The sequence below is a fragment of the Hypanus sabinus genome, chromosome 19, assembly GCF_030144855.1.
Source record: "Hypanus sabinus isolate sHypSab1 chromosome 19, sHypSab1.hap1, whole genome shotgun sequence".
Taxonomy (NCBI): domain Eukaryota; kingdom Metazoa; phylum Chordata; class Chondrichthyes; order Myliobatiformes; family Dasyatidae; genus Hypanus; species Hypanus sabinus.
Window position 1 is genome coordinate 66313467 of NC_082724.1, and position 21301 is coordinate 66334767.

Below are 21301 nucleotides of genomic sequence, written 5' to 3' on the forward strand. Positions count from 1 at the left end.
TATCATTATAAATCTCCTCTGCACCCTTTCTATGGCTTCCATATCCTTCCTGTAGTGAGGTGACCAGAACTGAGCACAGTACTCCAAGTGGGGTCTGACCAGGGTCCTATATAGCTGCAACATTACCTCTCGACTCCTAAACTCAATTCCACGATTGATGAAGGCCAATACACCGTACACCGTCTTAACCACAGAGTCAACCTGTGCAGCTGCTTTGAGCTTCCTATAGACTTGGACTCCAAGATCCCTCTGATCCTCCACACTGCCAAGAGTCTTATCATTAATACTATATTCTGCCATCATATTTGACCTACCAAAATGAACATTTATCTGGGCTGAACTCCATCTGCCACTTCTCAGCCCAGTTTTGCATCCTATCAATGTCCCGCTGTAACCTCTGACAGCCCTCCACACTATCCACAACATCCCCAACCTTTGTGTCATAAAAAACACAATAAACAACACAAACATAAATACATAAGATATCCTATATACATAGCTTGATTGCATGTCCATAAAGTGATAAAAGTCACAGGAGCATCGGTACATATGGTGACTCTGACAGGAAGTGATACAGTGGTGGTAGGGTGTGTCAATGGATGAAGGCGTTCATCAGTCTTACTGCTTGGGGAATGTTACAGTTTTTGAATTTGGTGGTCCTGGTGTGGATGCGATGCAGCCTCCTCCATGACAGGAGTTTGACAAATGGTCCATGAGCAGGATGGGTAGGATCTTTTATGATGTTACTGGCCCTTTTCTAGCACCTTTCAGGATATACGTCTGCTATACATGATCCATATCCCTCCATGCATTGCATGATCATGGGTCTCCTAAAGGTTGGTTGTTATAGTTATTCCACTACTAGCTCTGGCAGTTCATTCCAGATACCTATCTCCACGTAAAAAGAAACTTGTCCCACGTGTCTCTTTTAAACTTTATCACTCTTGCTTTAAAGGTGTGCACTCCTGTATTTGGCATTTTTACCCTGTGAAAAAGACTATATGACATAGCAGAAGAATTAGGCCATTTAGCCCATTCCATTCTGTTCTGCCAATCCATCACAGCTGATCCTGGATCCCACTTAACCCCATACACCTGCCGTCTTGCCATAACCTTTGATGCCCTGACCAACCAGGAAAATATCAAATTTTGCTTTAAATATACCCACAGTCTTGGCCTCCAAAGCTGTCTGTGGCAGAGCATTCCAGAGATTCACTACTGTCTGGCTAAAAAAATCCCACTTTCCCTGTGTTATAAAAAGTTGCCCCTCAATTTTTAGGCAGTTTCCTCTGGTTCTGGATATCCCCACTACAGGAAGCATCCTCTCCACATCCACCCTATCTAGTCCTTTCAACATTCAGTAGCTTTCAATGAGATTCTACCCTCAGTCCTCTAAATTCCAGTGAGTACAGGCCCAAAGCTGCTAAACACTCATCATATGTTAACCCTTTAGTTCTGGAACCATCCTCATGAATCTCCCCTTGACTCTCTCAATGACAGCACATCCTTTCTGAGATATGGGGCCCAAAACTGTTGACAATACTCCAAGTGCAGCCTGACTAGTGTCTTATAAAACATCAGCATTATCTCCTTGCTTTTATATTCTATTCCCCGTGAAATGAATGCCAACATTGCATTTGCCTTCTTTAACACATCTGCAAATTAACTTCTGGGACTCTTGCACAAGGACTCCTAAATCCCTTTGCACCTCTGATGTTTGAATTTTCTCATGATTTAGATAATAGTCTGCACTTTTTGTTCCTTTTACCAAAATGCATTACCATACATTTCCCAACAGTGTATTGCATCTGACACTATTTTGCCCATTCTTCCAATTTCTTTGTCCTTCTGCAATCATATTGCTTCCTCAGCACTACCTAGCCTCCACCTATCTTCGTATCATCTGCAAAATTTGCCACAAAGCCATCAATTTCATTATCTAAATCAATGACAAAATATGTGAAAAGCAGGGGTCAATACTGACCCCTGAGGAACACCACTAATCACTGACAGCCAACCAGAAAAGGGCCTTTTTATTCCAACTCACTGCCTCCTGCCTGTCAGCCATTCCTGTCAGCTTGTCATTCCAGTTTCTTTCCTGTAATGCCATGGAATTTTATCTTGCTAAGCAGCCTCATGTGTGGCACTTTTATCAAATGCCTTCTGAAAAGCAAAGTAAATAATATCCACTGCCTCTCCTTTGTCCACTCTGCTTGTTACTTCCTCAAAGAGCTCTAACAATATTGTCAGGATGATTTCCCTTTACAGAAACCATGCTGACTTTGACTTATTTTTATCATTAATCTCCAGTACCCCAGAACGTCATCCTTAATAATGGACTCCTACACCTTCCCAACCACTGAGGTTAGGCAAATTGGCCGATAATTTCCTTTCTTTTGCTTTCCTCCTTTCTAGTCCTTCAGAACCACAGCATAATCAAGTGATTCCTGAAAGATCATAACCAATCTATCTGCTATCTCTTCAGCAACCTCCCTAGGACTCTAGGATGTAGTCCATCTGGTTGAGGTGACTTATCCACCTTCAAACTTCTCAGTTTGCCCAGCACTTTTTTCCTTTGTAATAGCAATGACACTCACTCCTGCTCCCTGACACTCAAAAACCTCTGATAGTCTGCTAGTGTGTTCCAAAGGGAAGACAGATGCAAAGTACTCATTAAGTTCATCTGCCATTTGTTTGTCCCCCATTATTACCACACCAGCATCATCTTCCAGTGGTCCAGTATCAACTCTCACCTCCCATTTACTCTTTATATAACAGAAAAAAACTTTTACTATCCTGCTTTATATGATAGGCTGGTTTGCCCTCATTTCATCTTTTCCCTTCTAGCTTTTCATTTGTTTTTTTGGAGGGGGGAAGAGAGGGGAGGTGAGGGGGGAGGGAGGGGCAGTGGGGGAGGAGGAAGGGAGAGGAGGAGAGTGGAATGGGAGAGGGGAGAGGGAGAGAGAGGTGAGGGAAATGGGTGAGGGTGACGGAGGATGAGAGCGAAAGGGTGGCTGTGGGGGAGGGGTAGCGAGGAGATGGGCAAGGTCAAAGGGAAGGCGGGGGAGGGCAAGGGCGAGGGGCCAGCTTGCTTGATCTCTCTTAGTGCAAAACTTTCAGTAAGGCAGCAAATCTTGTGATCATCTGCTGTGTTCAAGTCAAAGTTTATTATCACTGTGTGGATATGTCACCATCTCTGACAGTGTGTATACAACACCTTTCCTTACAGGAATTCACAGGAAAATAAAGAAATGCAATAAAATGTATGAGAAACTCTACATAAATAAAGATGGATATCATTGCAAGTGAATATGAGCTTTATTCTATTTCAACGTAACCTTATATACAGGGTAAGGTGGGTTGCCTTTAATCCAGTAGTCTCTTCTTGCCTTGTCTCCAAATCTTCCCATTGAGATTTAGCCCCATGGCAATGAGTGACCACACTTCACTTTGAATTCACTAGCTCAGGTAAATCTCAGGTCCTCTCATCTCACTCGCCAAGCGAGTATGGGGTATTGCTGCCACCTAGTGGATATGTCATATAGCAGACAGAAACAGATCCAAATATCATCCCAAGCTACCACAGCAAGGCCTCAAGTATACATGACCACATCTGGGCTGTCACGGGATTAATCAAGCAATAAGGTGCCTATTGGTCAACCTATTAACCCTTTTACAGTGCTCTTCCAAACTCCAAAACCATGAGCTGTAGTAGCATTGCACTAACTGCTATGCTAGCATGATGTCCCTCACAGAGGTGTATAAATTGATAAGAGGCATAGATTAAGTGGACAGCCAAAGACTGACTGAAATGGATAATATGCCTGGGCATAAGTTCAAGGTGATTGGAGGAGAGTATGGCTGGGGTGGTGGGAGGGTGAATGTCAGAGGTAAGTTCACAGAGAGTGATGCCCTGCCAGTGGTAGTGGCAGAGGGACATACATTAGGGACATTTAGGAGACTCTTATATAGGCACATGGATGATTAAAAATGGGGGCCATGTAGAAGGGAAACATTAGACTGATCTTAGAGTAGGTTCTAGGTCACTGTATTTTGATCTCTCCAGTAGATCAAAATTAATGCCATTTGCTTTGACTCACCGCAATGTCACTGGGCCTGAAGAGGAACTGCCGGTTGAGGTTTGACCGCTCGATGGTGTCCATATCTGTCACGGTGATGCTCCCACCTTCTCCTGCTCCCAGACCAATCATGGCAAAGTTCTTCAGAAGCTCACAGCCAATGGCACCGGCACCCACCTGCACAAGCACAGTGAGGATGAGTGAGGAAGCGTCGGAGGGCAAAAACCCCTTTCCCGATCTCAAAGGGTATACTTGGGGTGGGGGCATGTTGCAAGGAAACCAACCTCCTGGGAAGACATCAAAGATGGCAGTGGTGGAAAAAGTCTTTAGAGCAGACAAGTAAGAAAGATGGAGCTGCCAGAGCTTTCCCTGACCTCTCCTGGGAAGAGGGAAGTGAAAAGTGGGACAGAATGGAGTTGGAGGGGGGCAGAATGAGCAAGACAGATTAAGGAGGGTAAGCAAATGGAAAGATGGGAAAAGGGCTGGAGGACAGAGGGAATTACTTTGCCCAGAGGACAATGTCAGACAGGAAATGAGTAGCTGGAAGCAGTGAAGAGGCAGCTAAGTTTTCCCATTGGGCCAAACACGAACATGACCAAGGTTAGGTGGAAACCTTGGTCAGTATGTACCAGTTGGGCAGAAGGGCCTGTTCCTGTACTGACTTTATGGGAGGCACTGCATGTAAGATGGGTAGTTAACCCTTAACTGCCCTCTTGCATGGAGTTATAGAGGTGTTGAGCATGGAAAGAATCTTTTTAAGACCATAAGACCTTAAGATATAGGAGCAGAAGGAGGCCATTCAACCCATCGATGATGCTCCACCATTCAATCATGGGCTGATCCAATTGAATGAGTCATCCTCACTCCCCTGCCTTCTCCCCATACCTTTTACTGCCCTGGCTAATCGAGAACCTATCTATCTCTGCCTTAAATGCACCCAATGACTCGGCTTTCACAGCCGCTCATGGCAACAAATGCCACAGATTTACCACCCTCTGACTAAAGTAATTTCTCCGAATCTCAGTTCTAAAAAGACTTCTTTCAATCCTGAAGTCGTGCCCTCTTGTCCTAGACTCCCCTACCATGGGAAATAACTTTGCCATATCTAATCTGTTCAAACCTTTTAACATTTGGAATGTTTCTGTGAGATCCCCCCTCATTCCCCTGAGTTCCAGGGAATACAGCTCAAGAGCTACCAGAAATTCCTCATATGGTAATGCTTACATTCCTAGAATCATTCTTGTGAATCTTCTCTGAATCCTCTCCAATGTCAGTATATCCTTTCTAAAATAAGGAGCCCAAAACTGCACACAGTTTATAGAATGCCTTATAGAGCCTCAACATCACATTCCTGCTCTTATTTTCTTTACCTCTAGAAATGAGTGCCAACATTGCATTTGCCTTCTTCACAACCAATTCAACTGGGAGGTTAACCTTTAGGGTATCCTGCACAAGGACCTCCCAAGTCCCTTTCCATTTCTGCATTTTGAATTCTCTCCCTATCTAAATAATAGTTTGCCCATTTATTTCTTCCACCAAAGTGCACGACAATACACTAGAAAACATTGTTTTAATTTGCCACTTCTTTGCCAATTCCCCTAAACTAACTCTCTGCAGGCTCTCTGTTTCCTCAACACTACTCCTCCATCTATCTTTGAATCATCGGCAAATTTAGCCACAAATCATTGACATACTGTAAAAATCAGCGGTCCCAACACCGACCTTTGTGGAACTCCATTGGGAATAGGATCCCCGATTTCTGCCAACCAGACAATGCTAGTAACTTCCCTGTAATTCCATGGGCTCTTATCTTGCTAAGCAGCCTCATGTGTGGCACCTTGTCAAAGGCCTTCTGAAAATCCAAGTACACCATGTCTACTGCATCTCCTTTGTCTACCCTGCTTGTAATTTCCTCAAAGATTTGCAGTAGGTTTGTCAGGTTCCTTTCAGGAAACTACGCTGGCTTGGGCCTATCCAGTCATGTGCCTCCAGGTATTCCATAACATCTTCCTTAACAGTCGATTTCAACAACTTCCCAACCTCTGAAGTCAGGCTAGCAGGTCTATAGTTTCCTCTCTGCTGCCTCCCACCCTTCTTAAATAGCAGAGTAATATTTGCATTTTTCCAGTCATCCGGTACAATGCTAGAATCTATCGATTCCTGAAAGATCAATGTTAATACCTCCGCAATCTCTTCAGCTACTTCCTTCAGAACCCGAGGGTGCATTCCATCAGGTCCAGGAGATTTATCCACCCTCAGACCATTAAGCTTCCTCAGCACCTTCTCAGTCGTAACTTTCACTGCACAAACTTCACTTCACTGACCCTTAACTTCTTTTTACATTTCAGATACTTAAAAACTAACCAAGTTTGCGTGGCTTTGGCCTACATCCCTCTATCCAGGAACTGAGCAGAAAACTTGAGGGAAAGTAGGAATAGCAATAATTGGAGGCCTCACTATGAGACCCATGGCTGATCAATGAAACCTCCACAGCAAATCTCTTAGCATTCAATCGCTTACCACCAAAATCGGGAAAGTCCCAATCTCAAACTGCATTTGGACTGCAGTCTCAGAGCGCATTCAGACCTCAATCTCAGACCACATTCAGTATACAGTCTTAGTCCGCATTCAGTCTACATTGGGACTACAATCTCAGAGTGCATTCAGACCACAGTCTCAGACCGCTTTCAGTCCACATTCTCAGACCACATTCAGACCTCAATCTCAGACTGCATTCAGTACACAGTCTTAGTCCGCATTCAGTCAACATTGGGACTACAATCTCAGAGCGCATTCAGACCACAGCCTCAGACCGCATTCAGAGCACAGCCTCAGACCGCATTCAGAGCACAGCCTCAGACCGCATTCAGAGCAGTCTCACAGCACCTTCCGTCCAGTCTCAGACCGCATTCGGTCCACAGCCTCAGACCGCATTCGGTCCACAGCCTCAGACCGCATTCGGAGCACAGCCTCAGACCGCATTCAGAGCACAGCCTCAGACCGCATTCAGTCCACAGTCTCAGACCGCATTCAGTCCACAGTCTCAGACCGCATTCAGAGCACAGCCTCAGACCGCATTCAGTCCACAGTCTCAGACCGCATTCAGAGCAGTCTCACAGCACCTTCCGTCCAGTCTCAGACCGCGCTCAATCCAGTCTCGGACCGCATTCAGAGCACAGACTCAGACCGCATTCGGTCCACAGACTCAGACCGCATTCGGTCCACAGACTCAGACCGCATTCAGTCTGGAGTCTCAGACCGCATTCAGTCCAGAGTCTCAGACCACATTCAGACTGTAGTCTCAGACTGCATTAGGACCGCAATTTCAGGCTGCATTCAGTCTGCAATCAGATCACAATCTCAGGCGGCATTCAAAACACATTCTCAGACTGCATTCTACACTTACCAGGAAATATTTCTGTGACTTCAGCTTCTGCTGAAAGTCCATCCCAAATACTGTAATCTGTCCATCATACCGGCAATCTCTCTGCACAGAAAAAAAGAGCTGGTTAACTTAGTCTGAGCTTTCTATCAGAACCACCACCTATCAGACTGTAAGGAGAAGAAAGAATTCAGAGTGAGGACGGCCTCTTGGCCCTCACCGTTGCATTAGCAATGGTATATAGACTGTCCATCTTTGGTGGCATCATCAAGGACCCTCACCACCCAGGACATGCCCTCTTCTCATTGCTACCATCAGGGAGAAGATACAGGAGCCTGAAGGTGCATACTCAATGTTTCAGAAACAGCTTCTTCACCTCTGCAATCACATTTCTGAACAGTTCATGAATCCATGAACACCAGCTTGTTATTGCTTTAGTTTTAGAACATAGATCATTCCAACACAGTACAGGCCCTTCGGCCCATGATGCTCTGCTTACCTTTTAACCTACTCCACGATCTAGCTCACCCTTCCCTTTCCCGTAGCACTCCATTTTTCTATCATCCATGTGCCTGTCTAAGTCTCTCGTAAATGTTCCTAATGGATCTGCCTGTTCCACAGTCCCTGGCAGTGCATTCTATGCATTCACCACTCTCTGTGTAAAAAAAAACTACTGACATCACTCCATATTTTCCTCCAGTCGCCCTAAAAGTATGCCCTCTCATCTTAGTTAAGTCACCCTCAGGAAAAGGGTCCACTCTATCTATGTTTCTTAACAGCTCTTCTCTATTCAGTGTAGTTACTTTGTATGGTTAGGGTTAATGGATTGTGAGCATGCTACATTGACACCTGCAGATCGTCCTCAGCACAATCCTCCGGCTGGGTGGATTGTTGACACGAACGACACATTTCACTCTATGTTTCAATGTACGTGACATTCAAGATTTCTTTTCCAGCACACAACTAACAAAATAATTGTTACTCCTGACCTGAAGCGTCACAAGAAAAACACAAAAGATAAATAACCCAAAAAAACTGAATATACACATAATATATTTATTATATTATTTCTCTTGATAAAATTATAAAAAGGGAAATATAAATCTACCTCTGCACTGTACTGCTGCTGCAAAAAATAAATTCCACATCATATATCAGTGATAATAAACATGATTCTGGCTTTTATAAAAATTCTCATGGTTGATTCTGACTGTTAACTGTGTCAAATTCAACAAATAAATCCAGTGCTTTTTCTCTGCTTTATGCAGTTATCAGTACATCTTCCAAGGTCTTACCAGATACACAAATTAACATCATCCACTGATACCTGTGACAGACAAACCAGACCAGCTTAATCTAGTAATTCGCATTTACACACTTGGGCCCCAGATAATGATAATTAATCAATTAACAACTTGTTTGGCAACATGTTCTCCGAGTCTGTCATCAAATTACTCAATCCTGCCAGTCACAACATACTGTATATTAATCATTTCAATTCAGTACCAGTTCAATAACTTAATCACTATAAATTATACATGAGCTGAATTAGGCCATTTGGACCATTAGGATAGTCTGTTCCACCATTCTATCACGGCTGATTTATTATCCACCTCAGACCCATTCTCCTAACTTCTCCCTGTAACCTTTAATGCCCTAACTAATCAAGAACCTATCGACCTTGCTTTAAATATAGACAGCAACTCGGTCATCCCATAGTTGTCTTTGTTTGAATCAGAATCAGGTTTATTATCACCAGCATGTGACGTGAAATTTGTTAACTTAGCAGCAGCAGTTCAATGCAATACATAATCTAGAAGTTAAAAAATAAAAATTCTAACAATAAATAAGTAAACCAATTACAGGATACATATATTGAATAGATTAAAAATCATACAAAAAACAGAAATACTGTATATTTAAAAAAAAGTGAGGTAGTGTTCAATGTCCATTTAGAAATCGGATGGCAGAGGGGAAGAAGCTATTCCTGAATCACTGAGTGTGTGCCTTCAGGCTTCTGTACCTCCTACCTGATGGTAACAGTGAGAAAAGGGCATGCCCTGGGTGCTGGAGGTCCTTAATAATGGACGCTGCCTTCCTGAGACACCGCTCCCGAATATGTTCTGGGTACTTTGTAGGCTAAAGGGACATCTCTCTATTCTGAAGCTGTAGCCTCTGGTTCTAGACTCCCCCACCATAGGAAATATCTTCTCCACATCCACTCTATCTAGGTCTTTTAATATTCAATTGGTTTCAATGAGATCTAAACCCCAGTTGAGTGCAGGCTCTTATCTTGTTAAGCAGCCACACATGCGGCACCTTGTCAAAGGCCTTGAAAATCCAAATAACAACATCCTTTGACTCTCCTTTCTCTATCCTGCTTGTCATTTCCTCAAAGAATTCCAAAAGATTTACCAGGCAAGGTTTCCCCTTAAGTAAAGCATGCTGACTTTGGCCTACTTTATCAAATGCCTCCAAGTACCCTGAAACTTAATCATTAATAATGGATTCCAAAAATCCTTCCAAATATTGAAGTCAGCTAACAGGCCTTTAATTTCCCGTTTTCCTTCTGATCTTGACCTCTTTTGAATGGGGAAATTTGGCAGAAATCGTCCAGTGCACGTAGATGTTGTCTGCTGCAGATCAGGTGTGGGGGGGTGTAGAATTGTTGATGGGAAAGTCGTCTGCTGTACATCTGGTGTGGGGGGGGTGTAGAATTGTTGATGGGAAAGTCGTCTGCTGCAGATCTGGTGTGGGGGGGGTGTAGAATTGTTGATGGGAAAGTCATCTGCTGCAGATCTGGTGTGGGGGGGGGCTGTAGAATTGTTGATGGGAAAGTCGTCTGCTGCAGATCAGGTGTGGGGGGGTGTAGAATTGTTGATGGGAAAGTCGTCTGCTGTAGATCTGGTGTGGGGGGGGGTGTAGAATTGTTGATGGGAAAGTCGTCTGCTGTAGATCTGGTGTGGGGGGGGGTGTAGAATTGTTGATGGGAAAGTCGTCTGCTGTAGATCTGGTGTGGGGGGGGGTGTAGAATTGTTGATGGGAAAGTCGTCTGCTGTAGATCTGGTGTGGGGGGGTGTAGAATTGTTGATGGGAAAGTCGTCTGCTGCAGATCTGGTGTGGGGGGGGGGTGTAGAATTGTTGATGGGAAAGTCGTCTGCTGCAGATCTGGTGTGGGGGGGCTGTAGAATTGTTGATGGGAAAGTCGTCTGCTGCAGATCCAGCAGGGGGCTGCACGTTGGAAAGTTGCCTGCCTCAGATCTTTGGGGGGGGGGCGGCGGAGATTTGTAGATGGGATGGTTGCCTACCCCAGGTCTGAGGGTGGGGTGGGGGGAGGCAGATTGTAGGTGTTGCATCATTTAATTGGGAGAAGACTAGTGATCCAAGGAACTAGAGCTACACATCATAAAATGTGGTGGTTTGATTTGCTTTGAGCTGATTTACATTGAGGAAGGAAAGTTGCCCTTAGTAACTGGAGGACTGGAATTTATAAAGGGCAGCACAAAGGTGCAGAGGTAAATAAAAGATTAAGATTAACTTTATGTTTCAGACATATGCTGAAACTTCAAAACATACAACAAAATGCATCATTTGTGCCAAATCAGAAGAGCGAGGATTGTAAACACAAGATATTCTGCAGATACTGGTGTAACACCCTGGGGAAGGTTTCACTGCTAATGTAATGGTTTCTCTGTAGCTGCAGTGTTTGGGTTGTGACTAGACGGGGGCTTTGGAATGTGTGCTGTCCAGTGAGGGAGGTTTTTCTTTCTTGTGTGCCCGAGAGTGAGGGATTTGTTGGCTATTGTTTGGCAGATGGAGAGAGAGGATGCCAGAACGGAGAGGTTGTAGACTACTGGACGGAAGATTAGACCGGCCCCTGCCCCCTGAGTGGGATATTGATTCAGAGGATGCCAGCAGAGTATCACACAGCATCCACACAAAAGCAATTTCACCAGTTTGGTGATTGTCTTCCCCTAGACTAACGTAACCTGCCGCACCTGGGTGTTACACTGGAAATCCTGAGGAATTCAGTAGATCAGGCGACATCTATGGAAAGGAATAAACAGTTGATGTTTTGGGCTGAGACTCTTCTTCAGCACTGGTACTGGGCAGCCAGCAAGTATTGCCATGCTTCTAACACCAGCACTATGTGCACACAATTCACTAACCATACATGTATATCTTTGGAACGTGGAAGAAAACCAGAGCACCCAAATGAAACTCATGCAGTCACAGGGAGAACTTACAAAGTCCTTAAAGAGAGTAGTGGAAATTGAAATTAGCTCTGTAATAGTGTTACACTAACAGCTATGCCAGTATGCTACCCAATGTCCCAGGATGTGTACAGGACATCTGACTCTTGAACTGCCCCTACACTTATAGGAGTTTTGTTAGCAACATAGCCAAATCCTCACAGACAGTGGCAGGAATTGAACCTAGATCACTGTAAAGCGATTTGCTAAAAGCTACACTGCTGTGCTGCACTCTGTTGGGGAGAAGTTAGGAGAATGAACTGAATAAATTGACTTCATTACTTCCATCCTTCCTATGCTGTACATGAGGAATAAAAATCTTTACGTTACATCTCCATTTAAGTTGAGAGGGAAAATAAATCAGCCAGGATTGAATGGTGGAGCAGACTTGATGGGCCCAATAGCTTAATACAACTCCTATGTCTTATAGTCTTATCAGTTCAGCCTGAACTAGTTTCAGTATAAAGAACGAGCAAGAGGTAGGAACTTTGTTGGAGCAAGTTACCTGCTCATGTTTTTCTGCTCACAGTGGCTTACTGTTATTCCTTTGTTTTGAACATCTAATAAAACAGCCTTCACCACAAGATGTCTGACTCATTCTTGACTTCTGAAGAACCTTCTGGAAAACATCATCTCCAGATCCAATGGTGTAGATGGCAAAAAGGTCATCATGGTCTGAAGGACCTATTTCTGGGCCATTCTGCATTGTCGCATCCAATGATGACAGGAAACCTGTGTGGGTGAGGTTTTAAATGTGGAGAAGAAGTTACACTGATGCACTTCTACTCTCTTGACCTCAGAAGTCTGGGTCCAGTGGTATGAACAAGTGTTGCAATTGAGGTCTTCCTTGGTCACAGTAGATGATCACAGAGACTTCTGTGCTTCGGTCTCTATGGGGCGTTACGGAACCACCTTCCTGGCCATTGGATCTCACTGTAGATCTCATCTGAGATATTCTAATGAAGGTTCTTCAGAAGTCAAGAATGAGGCACAAAGCTGGTCGTTACAGCTGCTTTATTAAATGTCTGGGCTGTATCATGACCCCCAAGATGAGTTCTTGCTTGCAACTCACCCCAACTGGAATAGCAACTGAGTCGTGGCTGCACAAAAGGTGGCTGCTTGTCCCAGCCAGTCTGTGCAGGATCTATGAGGAATGTTTTAATGATTACAGCATAGCCGGAGCCAATGGAAAGGAGTGAGAATCACAGCTGATACTTACAGGATGGAAGGCAAGAACTTCCTCATTTTGTTCGGGCAAACACTCCAACGCATCAAAGTACATCCACTGATGGAGTGGCCGGAACTTCCCAGTACATGCCTGCAGCAACAGATAAGAGAGAGGTTAAAAAATAGCAATGACATTAATTGAGCAACATTTGCTTTATTTTGATTCCAGAAGACCAGAGCTCAGGTTAGCTTGTGGGGTTTACTCTGCAGAATGCAGTCACTATGCACTGGATAAATACAACTCATGTGTCAGGATTATGGAGGAAACTCCAATCTAACTCGTGGAACATGTTCTAACAGATTTTGAACTGCAGTGACAGAGGACATCAGCACCCTGAGTTCTGAGAGGGTGATGAGGGTCCTGTGTGCTCACTGGGATCATCAGCCTAGCTGTGAGCAAGGGCCTACCTAGAGGCTGTTGAATACGAACTAGCACCACACAATGATGTCTGCTTTGCCAAATCTTCCAACACATCACACTGAAAACTGCTTTCAAGTTAATGTCAAAATGCTCTGACAGTATCCACAAGATGACACAATCCCTTCAATCCCAAGCTCCATTAATTGCTTTTTTACACAGAGCAGAACAATACAGGAACGGCCCAAATACCACACGGAGCAGGACAATACAGGAACGGCCCAAATACCACACGGAGCAGGACAATACAGGAACGGCCCAAATACCACACGGAGCAGGACAATACAGGAACGGCCCAAATACCACACGGAGCAGGACAATACAGGAACGGCCCAAATACCACACGGAGCAGGACAATACAGGAACGGCCCAAATACCACACGGAGCAGGACAATACAGGAACGGCCCAAATACCACACGGAGCAGGACAATACAGGAACGGCCCAAATACCACACGGAGCAGGACAATACAGGAATGGCCCAAATACCACACGGAGCAGGACAATACAGGAACGGCCCAAATACCACTCGGAGCAGGACAATACAGGAACGGCCCAAATACCACACGGAGCAGGACACCACAGGAACGGCCCAAATACCACTCGGAGCAGGACAATACAGGAACGGCCCAAATACCACACGGAGCAGGACACCACAGGAACGGCCCAAATACCACACGGAGCAGGACACCACAGGAACGGCCCAAATACCACACGGAGCAGAACAATACAGGAATGGCCCAAATACCACACGGAGCAGAACAATACAGGAACGGCCCAAATACCACACGGAGCAGGACAATACAGGAACGGCCCAAATACCACACGGAGCAGGACACCACAGGAACGGCCCAAATACCACACGGAGCAGAACAATACAGGAACGGCCCACAATACCACTCGGAGCAGGACAATACAGGAACGGCCCAAATACCACACGGAGCAGGACAATACAGGAACGGCCCAAATACCACACGGAGCAGGACAATACAGGAACGGCCCAAATACCACACGGAGCAGAACAATACAGGAACGGCCCAAATACCACACGGAGCAGGACAATACAGGAACGGCCCAAATACCACACGGAGCAGGACACCACAGGAACGGCCCAAATACCACACGGAGCAGGACAATACAGGAACGGCCCAAATACCACACGGAGCAGAACACCACAGGAACGGCCCAAATACCACACGGAGCAGGACAATACAGGAACGGCCCAAATACCACACGGAGCAGGACAATACAGGAACGGCCCAAATACCACTCGGAGCAGGACACCACAGGAACGGCCCAAATACCACACGGAGCAGGACACCACAGGAACGGCCCAAATACCACACGGAGCAGGACACCACAGGAACGGCCCAAATACCACACGGAGCAGGACACCACAGGAACGGCCCACAATACCACACGGAGCAGAACAATACAGGAACGGCCCAAATACCACACGGAGCAGGACACCACAGGAACGGCCCAAATACAACACGGAGCAGGACAATACAGGAACGGCCCAAATACCACACGGAGCAGGACAATACAGGAACGGCCCAAATACCACACGGAGCAGGACACCACAGGAACGGCCCAAATACCACACGGAGCAGGACAATACAGGAACGGCCCAAATACCACACGGAGCAGGACACCACAGGAACGGCCCAAATACCACACGGAGCAGGACACCACAGGAACGGCCCAAATACCACACGGAGCAGGACAATACAGGAACGGCCCAAATACCACACGGAGCAGGACACCACAGGAACGGCCCAAATACCACACGGAGCAGGACACCACAGGAACGGCCCAAATACCACACGGAGCAGGACAATACAGGAACGGCCCAAATACCACACGGAGCAGGACACCACAGGAATGGCCCAAATACCACACGGAGCAGGACACCACAGGAACGGCCCAAATACCACACGGAGCAGGACAATACAGGAACGGCCCAAATACCACACGGAGCAGGACAATACAGGAACGGCCCAAATACCACACGGAGCAGGACAATACAGGAACGGCCCAAATACCGCACAGAGCAGGACACCACAGGAACGGCCCAAATACCACACGGAGCAGGACAATACAGGAACGGCCCAAATACCACACGGAGCAGGACAATACAGGAACGGCCCAAATACCACACGGAGCAGAACAACACAGGAACGGCCCACAATACCACACAGAGCAGGACAATACAGGAACGGCCCAAATACCACACAGAGCAGGACAATACAGGAACGGCCCAAATACCACACAGAGCAGGACAATACAGGAACGGCCCAAATACCACACGGAGCAGGACACCACAGGAACGGCCCAAATACCACACAGAGCAGGACACCACAGGAACGGCCCAAATACCACACGGAGCAGGACAATACAGGAACGGCCCACAATACCACACGGAGCAGGACAATACAGGAACGGCCCAAATACCACACGGAGCAGGACACCACAGGAATGGCCCAAATACCACACGGAGCAGGACAATACAGGAATGGCCCAAATACCACACAGAGCAGGACAATACAGGAACGGCCCAAATACCACACGGAGCAGGACAATACAGGAATGGCCCAAATACCACACAGAGCAGGACAATACAGGAACGGCCCACAATACCACACAGAGCAGGACACCACAGGAACGGCCCACAATACCACACGGAGCAGGGCAGCAGAGGAACTGGGGGAGAGTCCTTTGGCCCAACATGTCTGTTCTGACTATAATAGGCAGGAGAAAGGGGTGGAGAGGGATAATAAATCAGCCATGATCGAATGGTGGAGCAGACTCAATGGGTGAGTGGTGTAATTCTGCTCCTATATTTTATGGTGTTATAATACCAAATTAAACTAATGCTTTCAGCTTGTACTCTGTCATGCCTTTCGATTCCCTGCATTTTCATATGTTCACTGAAATTTCTTTAATACCACAATTGTATCTAGTTCCACTACCACACCTGGCAGACCTTTCCAGGCACCCACCACCCTCAGAGTAGAAAAAACCTTCTCCACATATCTCATTTAAACTTCTCTGTCTCTCCATAAAACTACATCCTCTTGTATTCAACATTTCTACCCTGGGAAAAAGATTTTAACTCTACTATGGACAGTCCGAAGCCCAGATGTGAAAGGAGGGGGTTTGGGCACGGGGCTAGCAAACCCATCCCATGTAAACCAAGAGCTTCAGAAATGCCAACAGAAGCTCCAAAGACCTCAACATTGGGAGAAGAAGAATGGAAGAATACTCCAAGAAGTTGGACTACACATGAAGACAAGTGCGATGGACTGGCCCAGGGCAGAGGACCCAACAAGCTGCTGTCAGTGGCCTACACCCCAGTAGTGATGCTGGGCTTAAGAAAAAATCGATTCTGTCTGTCTACTTCTCATAATTATGTAATCTATTATCAGATCTCCCTTTTACCTCCAACACTCCTCCTCATCCCTCTGCTGTGATTCAAACAGAAAATTATGGGAGCTCTTAACACATGGCCTTCTCTGTGACGTGTCTACATCTTATTTTGCTGTTTCTGCTGAGCTCACAAGGAAAACTTCCCTCTAATTTAAATAGTTGTTTGAGTTATTGATTGCATCCTCTGCATCACTTATTTACTGATTGGAGACAACAGATTCTGCAGACACAGGAATCTGGAATTGCTGGAAGAAAGCATTGAAACAGGCAAAAGATTGTTTGACATCTTGTGTTCTGATATGGGTTTTTGACCAGCCTTCTGCCTGCACAACTCAACTCCGCTGTATTATTTTTTCTTCTTCTGCACATCAGTTGTTTGTCAGTCTTTGTGTCTATTTTTTCACAGTTTTTCCTGCAAATCCCAAGGAGTATATGGTAACATATACATCTTTTTCTTAAGCCTCATCATCCCTACTGGTGGCATAGGCCGCTGCCAACAGTCACCAGAGTCCTCTACACTGGGCCAGTCCTTCAGGTTGCCCTACTTCTAGATGAAGAAACATAGATAGAAAACCTACAGCACAATACACACCCTTCGGCCCACAAAGTTGTGCCGAACATGTTCCTACCTTAGAAATCACTAGGCTTACCCATAGCCCTCTAATTTTCTAAGCTTCATGTATCTATCCAAAAGTCTCTTAAAAGACCCTCCACCACCTCCACCACCGTTGCCAGCAGGCCATTCCACGCAGAAGAAGATCCTTCGTCTTCCAGGAACAACATCTTTGAAGCTTCTGTTGGTGTTTCCGTAGCGCTGGGTTTTTATGGGATGTGTGTGCTAGCCCCATGACAACCCTCCTGCTTTCACAGCCGCGCTTAGCACTGCCCATGGTCGAATTTAACATACATGAACTTAAATAATAAATTTGCTTTGAATGTCAAAGATGCTGCCTGACCTGCTGAGTTCTCCTGCAGTTTGGCTTTGGCTCTCCTTTCTAAAATTGATTTGATTTTTTTCTGGAACATAGGCATTATTGGCAAGGGCAGCATTAATATTTTATTGCTTCTTGTCCTACACAGGAGGGGCATGCTGGATGCTTCGGGGAGCTGGTCAGAGTGTAACACATCGCTGTGGACCTGCAGTCACACACAGTCCAAACTGAGAAAAGATAGCAAGTATTTTTCCTGGAGGTACATCACAGACCAGATCACACCTTTCATAACGTGATTCCCACGTTATTCAAGAGTTTTCCAGTCCTGATGAGCAGAAACACATACTCATTCCCTTACTCATATTCTGAACCTCCAAAGTCAGCCTGATAAACACACACAACAGGCTGGAGGAACTCAGCAGGTCAGGCAGCATCTACAGAAAGGAATAGAGAGAGGGTGTTTTAGGCAGAGACCTTTCAAAAGGACTGAAGTCATCCTGATGGTCACACCCTCCTGCTGTATTAGCCTTCACTTTGTACCACCTGGCCATTCTGCCCTCTCCTACACCATCAATGTTGAATCTTACACACCAGTCAGTCTTCATGCAGGGAGTGATGAGTTCACTGAAGCTGCCACAACCCAAATCTGTCACTGTCTGAGCAATAAAGGCTAAACTTCAACAGGGTTGAAGTTTAACACGTTTCTGAAGACGTCCAGATCATTGGGCATATATGATGGTGGAAGGGAAGAAAGTCATTAGCAAGATGTGTCATTGGATTGGAAGATGTTGAATCCTTGTGGGCTGAGCTAAGAAACTGCGAGGGTAAAAATTCTTTTTCTGCTCAAATGTGCATCATTGGTGTATCTGATACAGTGGCCACTGAGTGTACGTTTGTGGTCTGCTGCTGCTGTAGTCCATCCATTCCAAGGTTCAACATGTTGTGCATTCAGGGATGCCCTCCTGCACACTACTGCTGTAATGTGTGGTTATTTGAGTAGCTATCACCTTCCCGTCAGCTTGAACCAGTCTGGCAATCCTCAGTTCTCTCATGAACAAGCCATTTGTCTCTACAGAACTACTGCTCACCATGTTTTGTTTTTTGCACCATTCTCTGTAAACCCCGAAGACTGCTGTGTATGAAAATCCCAGGAGATCAGCAGTTTTTGAGATTCTCAAACCACCCTGTCTGGCACCAACCATCATTCCACGGTCAAAGTCATTTCTCCCCCATTTGGATGCTTGGTCTAAACAACAACTGAATCTCTTGACCATGTCTGCATGCTTTTGTGCATTGCATTGAGCCACATGACTGGCTGATAAGATATTTGCATTAATGAGCAGGTGTACCTAATGAAGTGGCCACTGAGTGTATGTGTACATCATTCGCTAGTATAGTGCAGCAGTCACTGAGAAAGAGATAGATAAACAGAAAACCACAGGTCATGTTACTGTTTACTTTTCACTGTATCTGACCATACACTTCAGCTCAAACCTCACACTCTCTTACTCTAAAGTCCAGTGGGCTTTCCCACCATCTTACCTTCATCACTTCCTGTGCGGCCACCCCACCAATGAACGCGTTCATTGGATTCAGGTTGCCAGTGGCTACGAATGCCAGCTTCCTCACCAAATCCTCGTTCAGGGGCTCCTCTCCAAGGACAGATGGGACTTCTTCATTCAACTTGTTTGCCATGTTCACCAAGAGCTCAGCATCAGCCTATGACGAAAACACAACAGGGAGCATCATTAAAGGTTAACTTGCAGGTTGAGTTGGTGGTGAGGAAGGCAAATGCAATGTTAGCAGTCATTTCAAGAAGACTAGAACATAAAAGCAAGGATGTAATTTTGAGGCTTTTTAAGACATTGGTCAGACTGTACATGAAGTATTGTGAACAGTTTAGAGCCACTTATCTAAGAAAAATTATGCTGGCATTGGAGAGGTACAGAATAGATTCACCACAATGATCCCGTGAGTGAAAGGGTTAATGTATAAGGAGCATTTGATGCCTCTGGGCCTGTACTCGCTGGAGTTTAGAATAATGGGGGGGGGGGGGGGGAAGAATCTCACTGAAACCTATTGAATACGGAAAGGCCAAGATAGAGTAGATTTAGACAGGATGGTTCCTATGGTGGGGGAGTCTAGAACCAGAGGGCACAGCATCAGAAGGATTGACCTTTAGAACAGAGAAAAAGATGAATTTCTTTAGCTAGTGAGTTATTGATCTGGAATTCATTGTCACAGTTGGCTGTGGAAGCCAGATCATTGGGCATATATGATAGTGGAAGGGAAGAAAATCATTAGAAAGATGTGTCATTGGATTGGAAGATGTTGAATCTTTGTGGGCTGAGTTAAGAAACTGCAAGGATAAAAGGACTCTGATGGCAGTTATATACAGGCCTCCAAACAGTGGCTGGGAAGTGGACCACAGATTACAATGGGAAATAGAACAGGCGAGTCAAAAGGGCAATGTTATGATAGTCATGGGAGATTTTAACATGCAGGTCAATTGGGAAAAATCAGGTTGGTAATGGATCTCATATTAAGTGAATTTGTTGAATACCTACGAGACAGCTTTTTAGAGCAGTTTGTCATTGACCCTACTAGGGGATCAGCTATACTGGACTGGGTGTTACATAATGAATTGGAGGCATTCAGCAGCTTATGGTAAAGGAGCCCTTAGGAGGTAGTGATCACAATATGATTTGAGTTCAACTTGAAATCTGAAAGGGAGAAAGTAAAGTCTGACAGCAGTATTTCAGTGGAGTAGAGGAAATTACAGTGATATGATAGAAGAGTTGGCCAAAGTAAATTGGAAGGAGATGCTGACAGGGATGACAGCAGAGCAGCAATGGCTTGAGTTTCTGGGAAAAATGAGGAAGTTACAGGATAGATGTATTCCAAAAACAAAGAAATACTCAAACGGCAAAATAGTACAACCATGGCTGACAAGGGAAGTCAAAGCTAATATAAAAGCAAAAGAGAGGACATATGACAAAGCAAAAAATAGTGGGAAGATAGAGGATAGGGAACCTTTTAAAAACCTATAGAAAACACCTAAAAGAATCATTAGGAAGGAAACGATGAAATATGAAATCAAGCTAACAAACAATATAAAAATGGATGTTAAAAACTTTTTCAAGTAATGTAAAAAAGAGAGATGAGAGTGTATATAGGACCCCTAGAAAAAGGCCAGAGAAATAATGATGGGGGGACAACGTGATGGCAGATGAATTAAAATAATATTTTGCATCAACGTTCACAGTGGAAGACACTAACAATGTGCCAGATGTTGAAGGGTGTGAGGGAAGAAAAGTGAAAAGTGAAAAAAAGTTACTATGATAAGGGAGAAGGTGCTCAATAAGCTGAAATACCTAAGGCTACATAAGTCACCTGGACCAGATGAACTGCACCCTAGGGTTCTGAAAAGAGGTGGCGGTAGAGATTGTGGAGTCATAAGAAATGATCTTTCAAAAATGATTGGACTCCGGCACGGTGCCAGACAACTGGAAAATTGCAAATGTCACTCCACTCTTTAAGAAAGGAGGAACGCAGCAGAGAGGAAATTTTAGACCAGTTAGT

The 21301-nt window shown here is 45.2% G+C and overlaps 1 protein-coding gene across 7 annotated transcripts in view; it reads right to left on the reverse strand.

Moving 5' to 3' along the window:
* LOC132378004 (ubiquitin-like modifier-activating enzyme 1) overlaps window positions 1-21301 on the reverse strand; it is a 416994-nt gene that overhangs the window by 361155 nt on the left and 34538 nt on the right. For all 7 annotated transcript variants that reach the window (XM_059944584.1, XM_059944583.1, XM_059944586.1 and 4 more), the window contains 4 exons: window positions 19262-19438; window positions 12934-13032; window positions 7486-7566; window positions 4101-4256 (listed from right to left, as the gene is read on the reverse strand). In XM_059944584.1, coding sequence (XP_059800567.1) covers window positions 4101-4256; window positions 7486-7566; window positions 12934-13032; window positions 19262-19438 — 513 coding nt within the window. The remainder of the gene's footprint in view (window positions 1-4100; window positions 4257-7485; window positions 7567-12933; window positions 13033-19261; window positions 19439-21301) is intronic.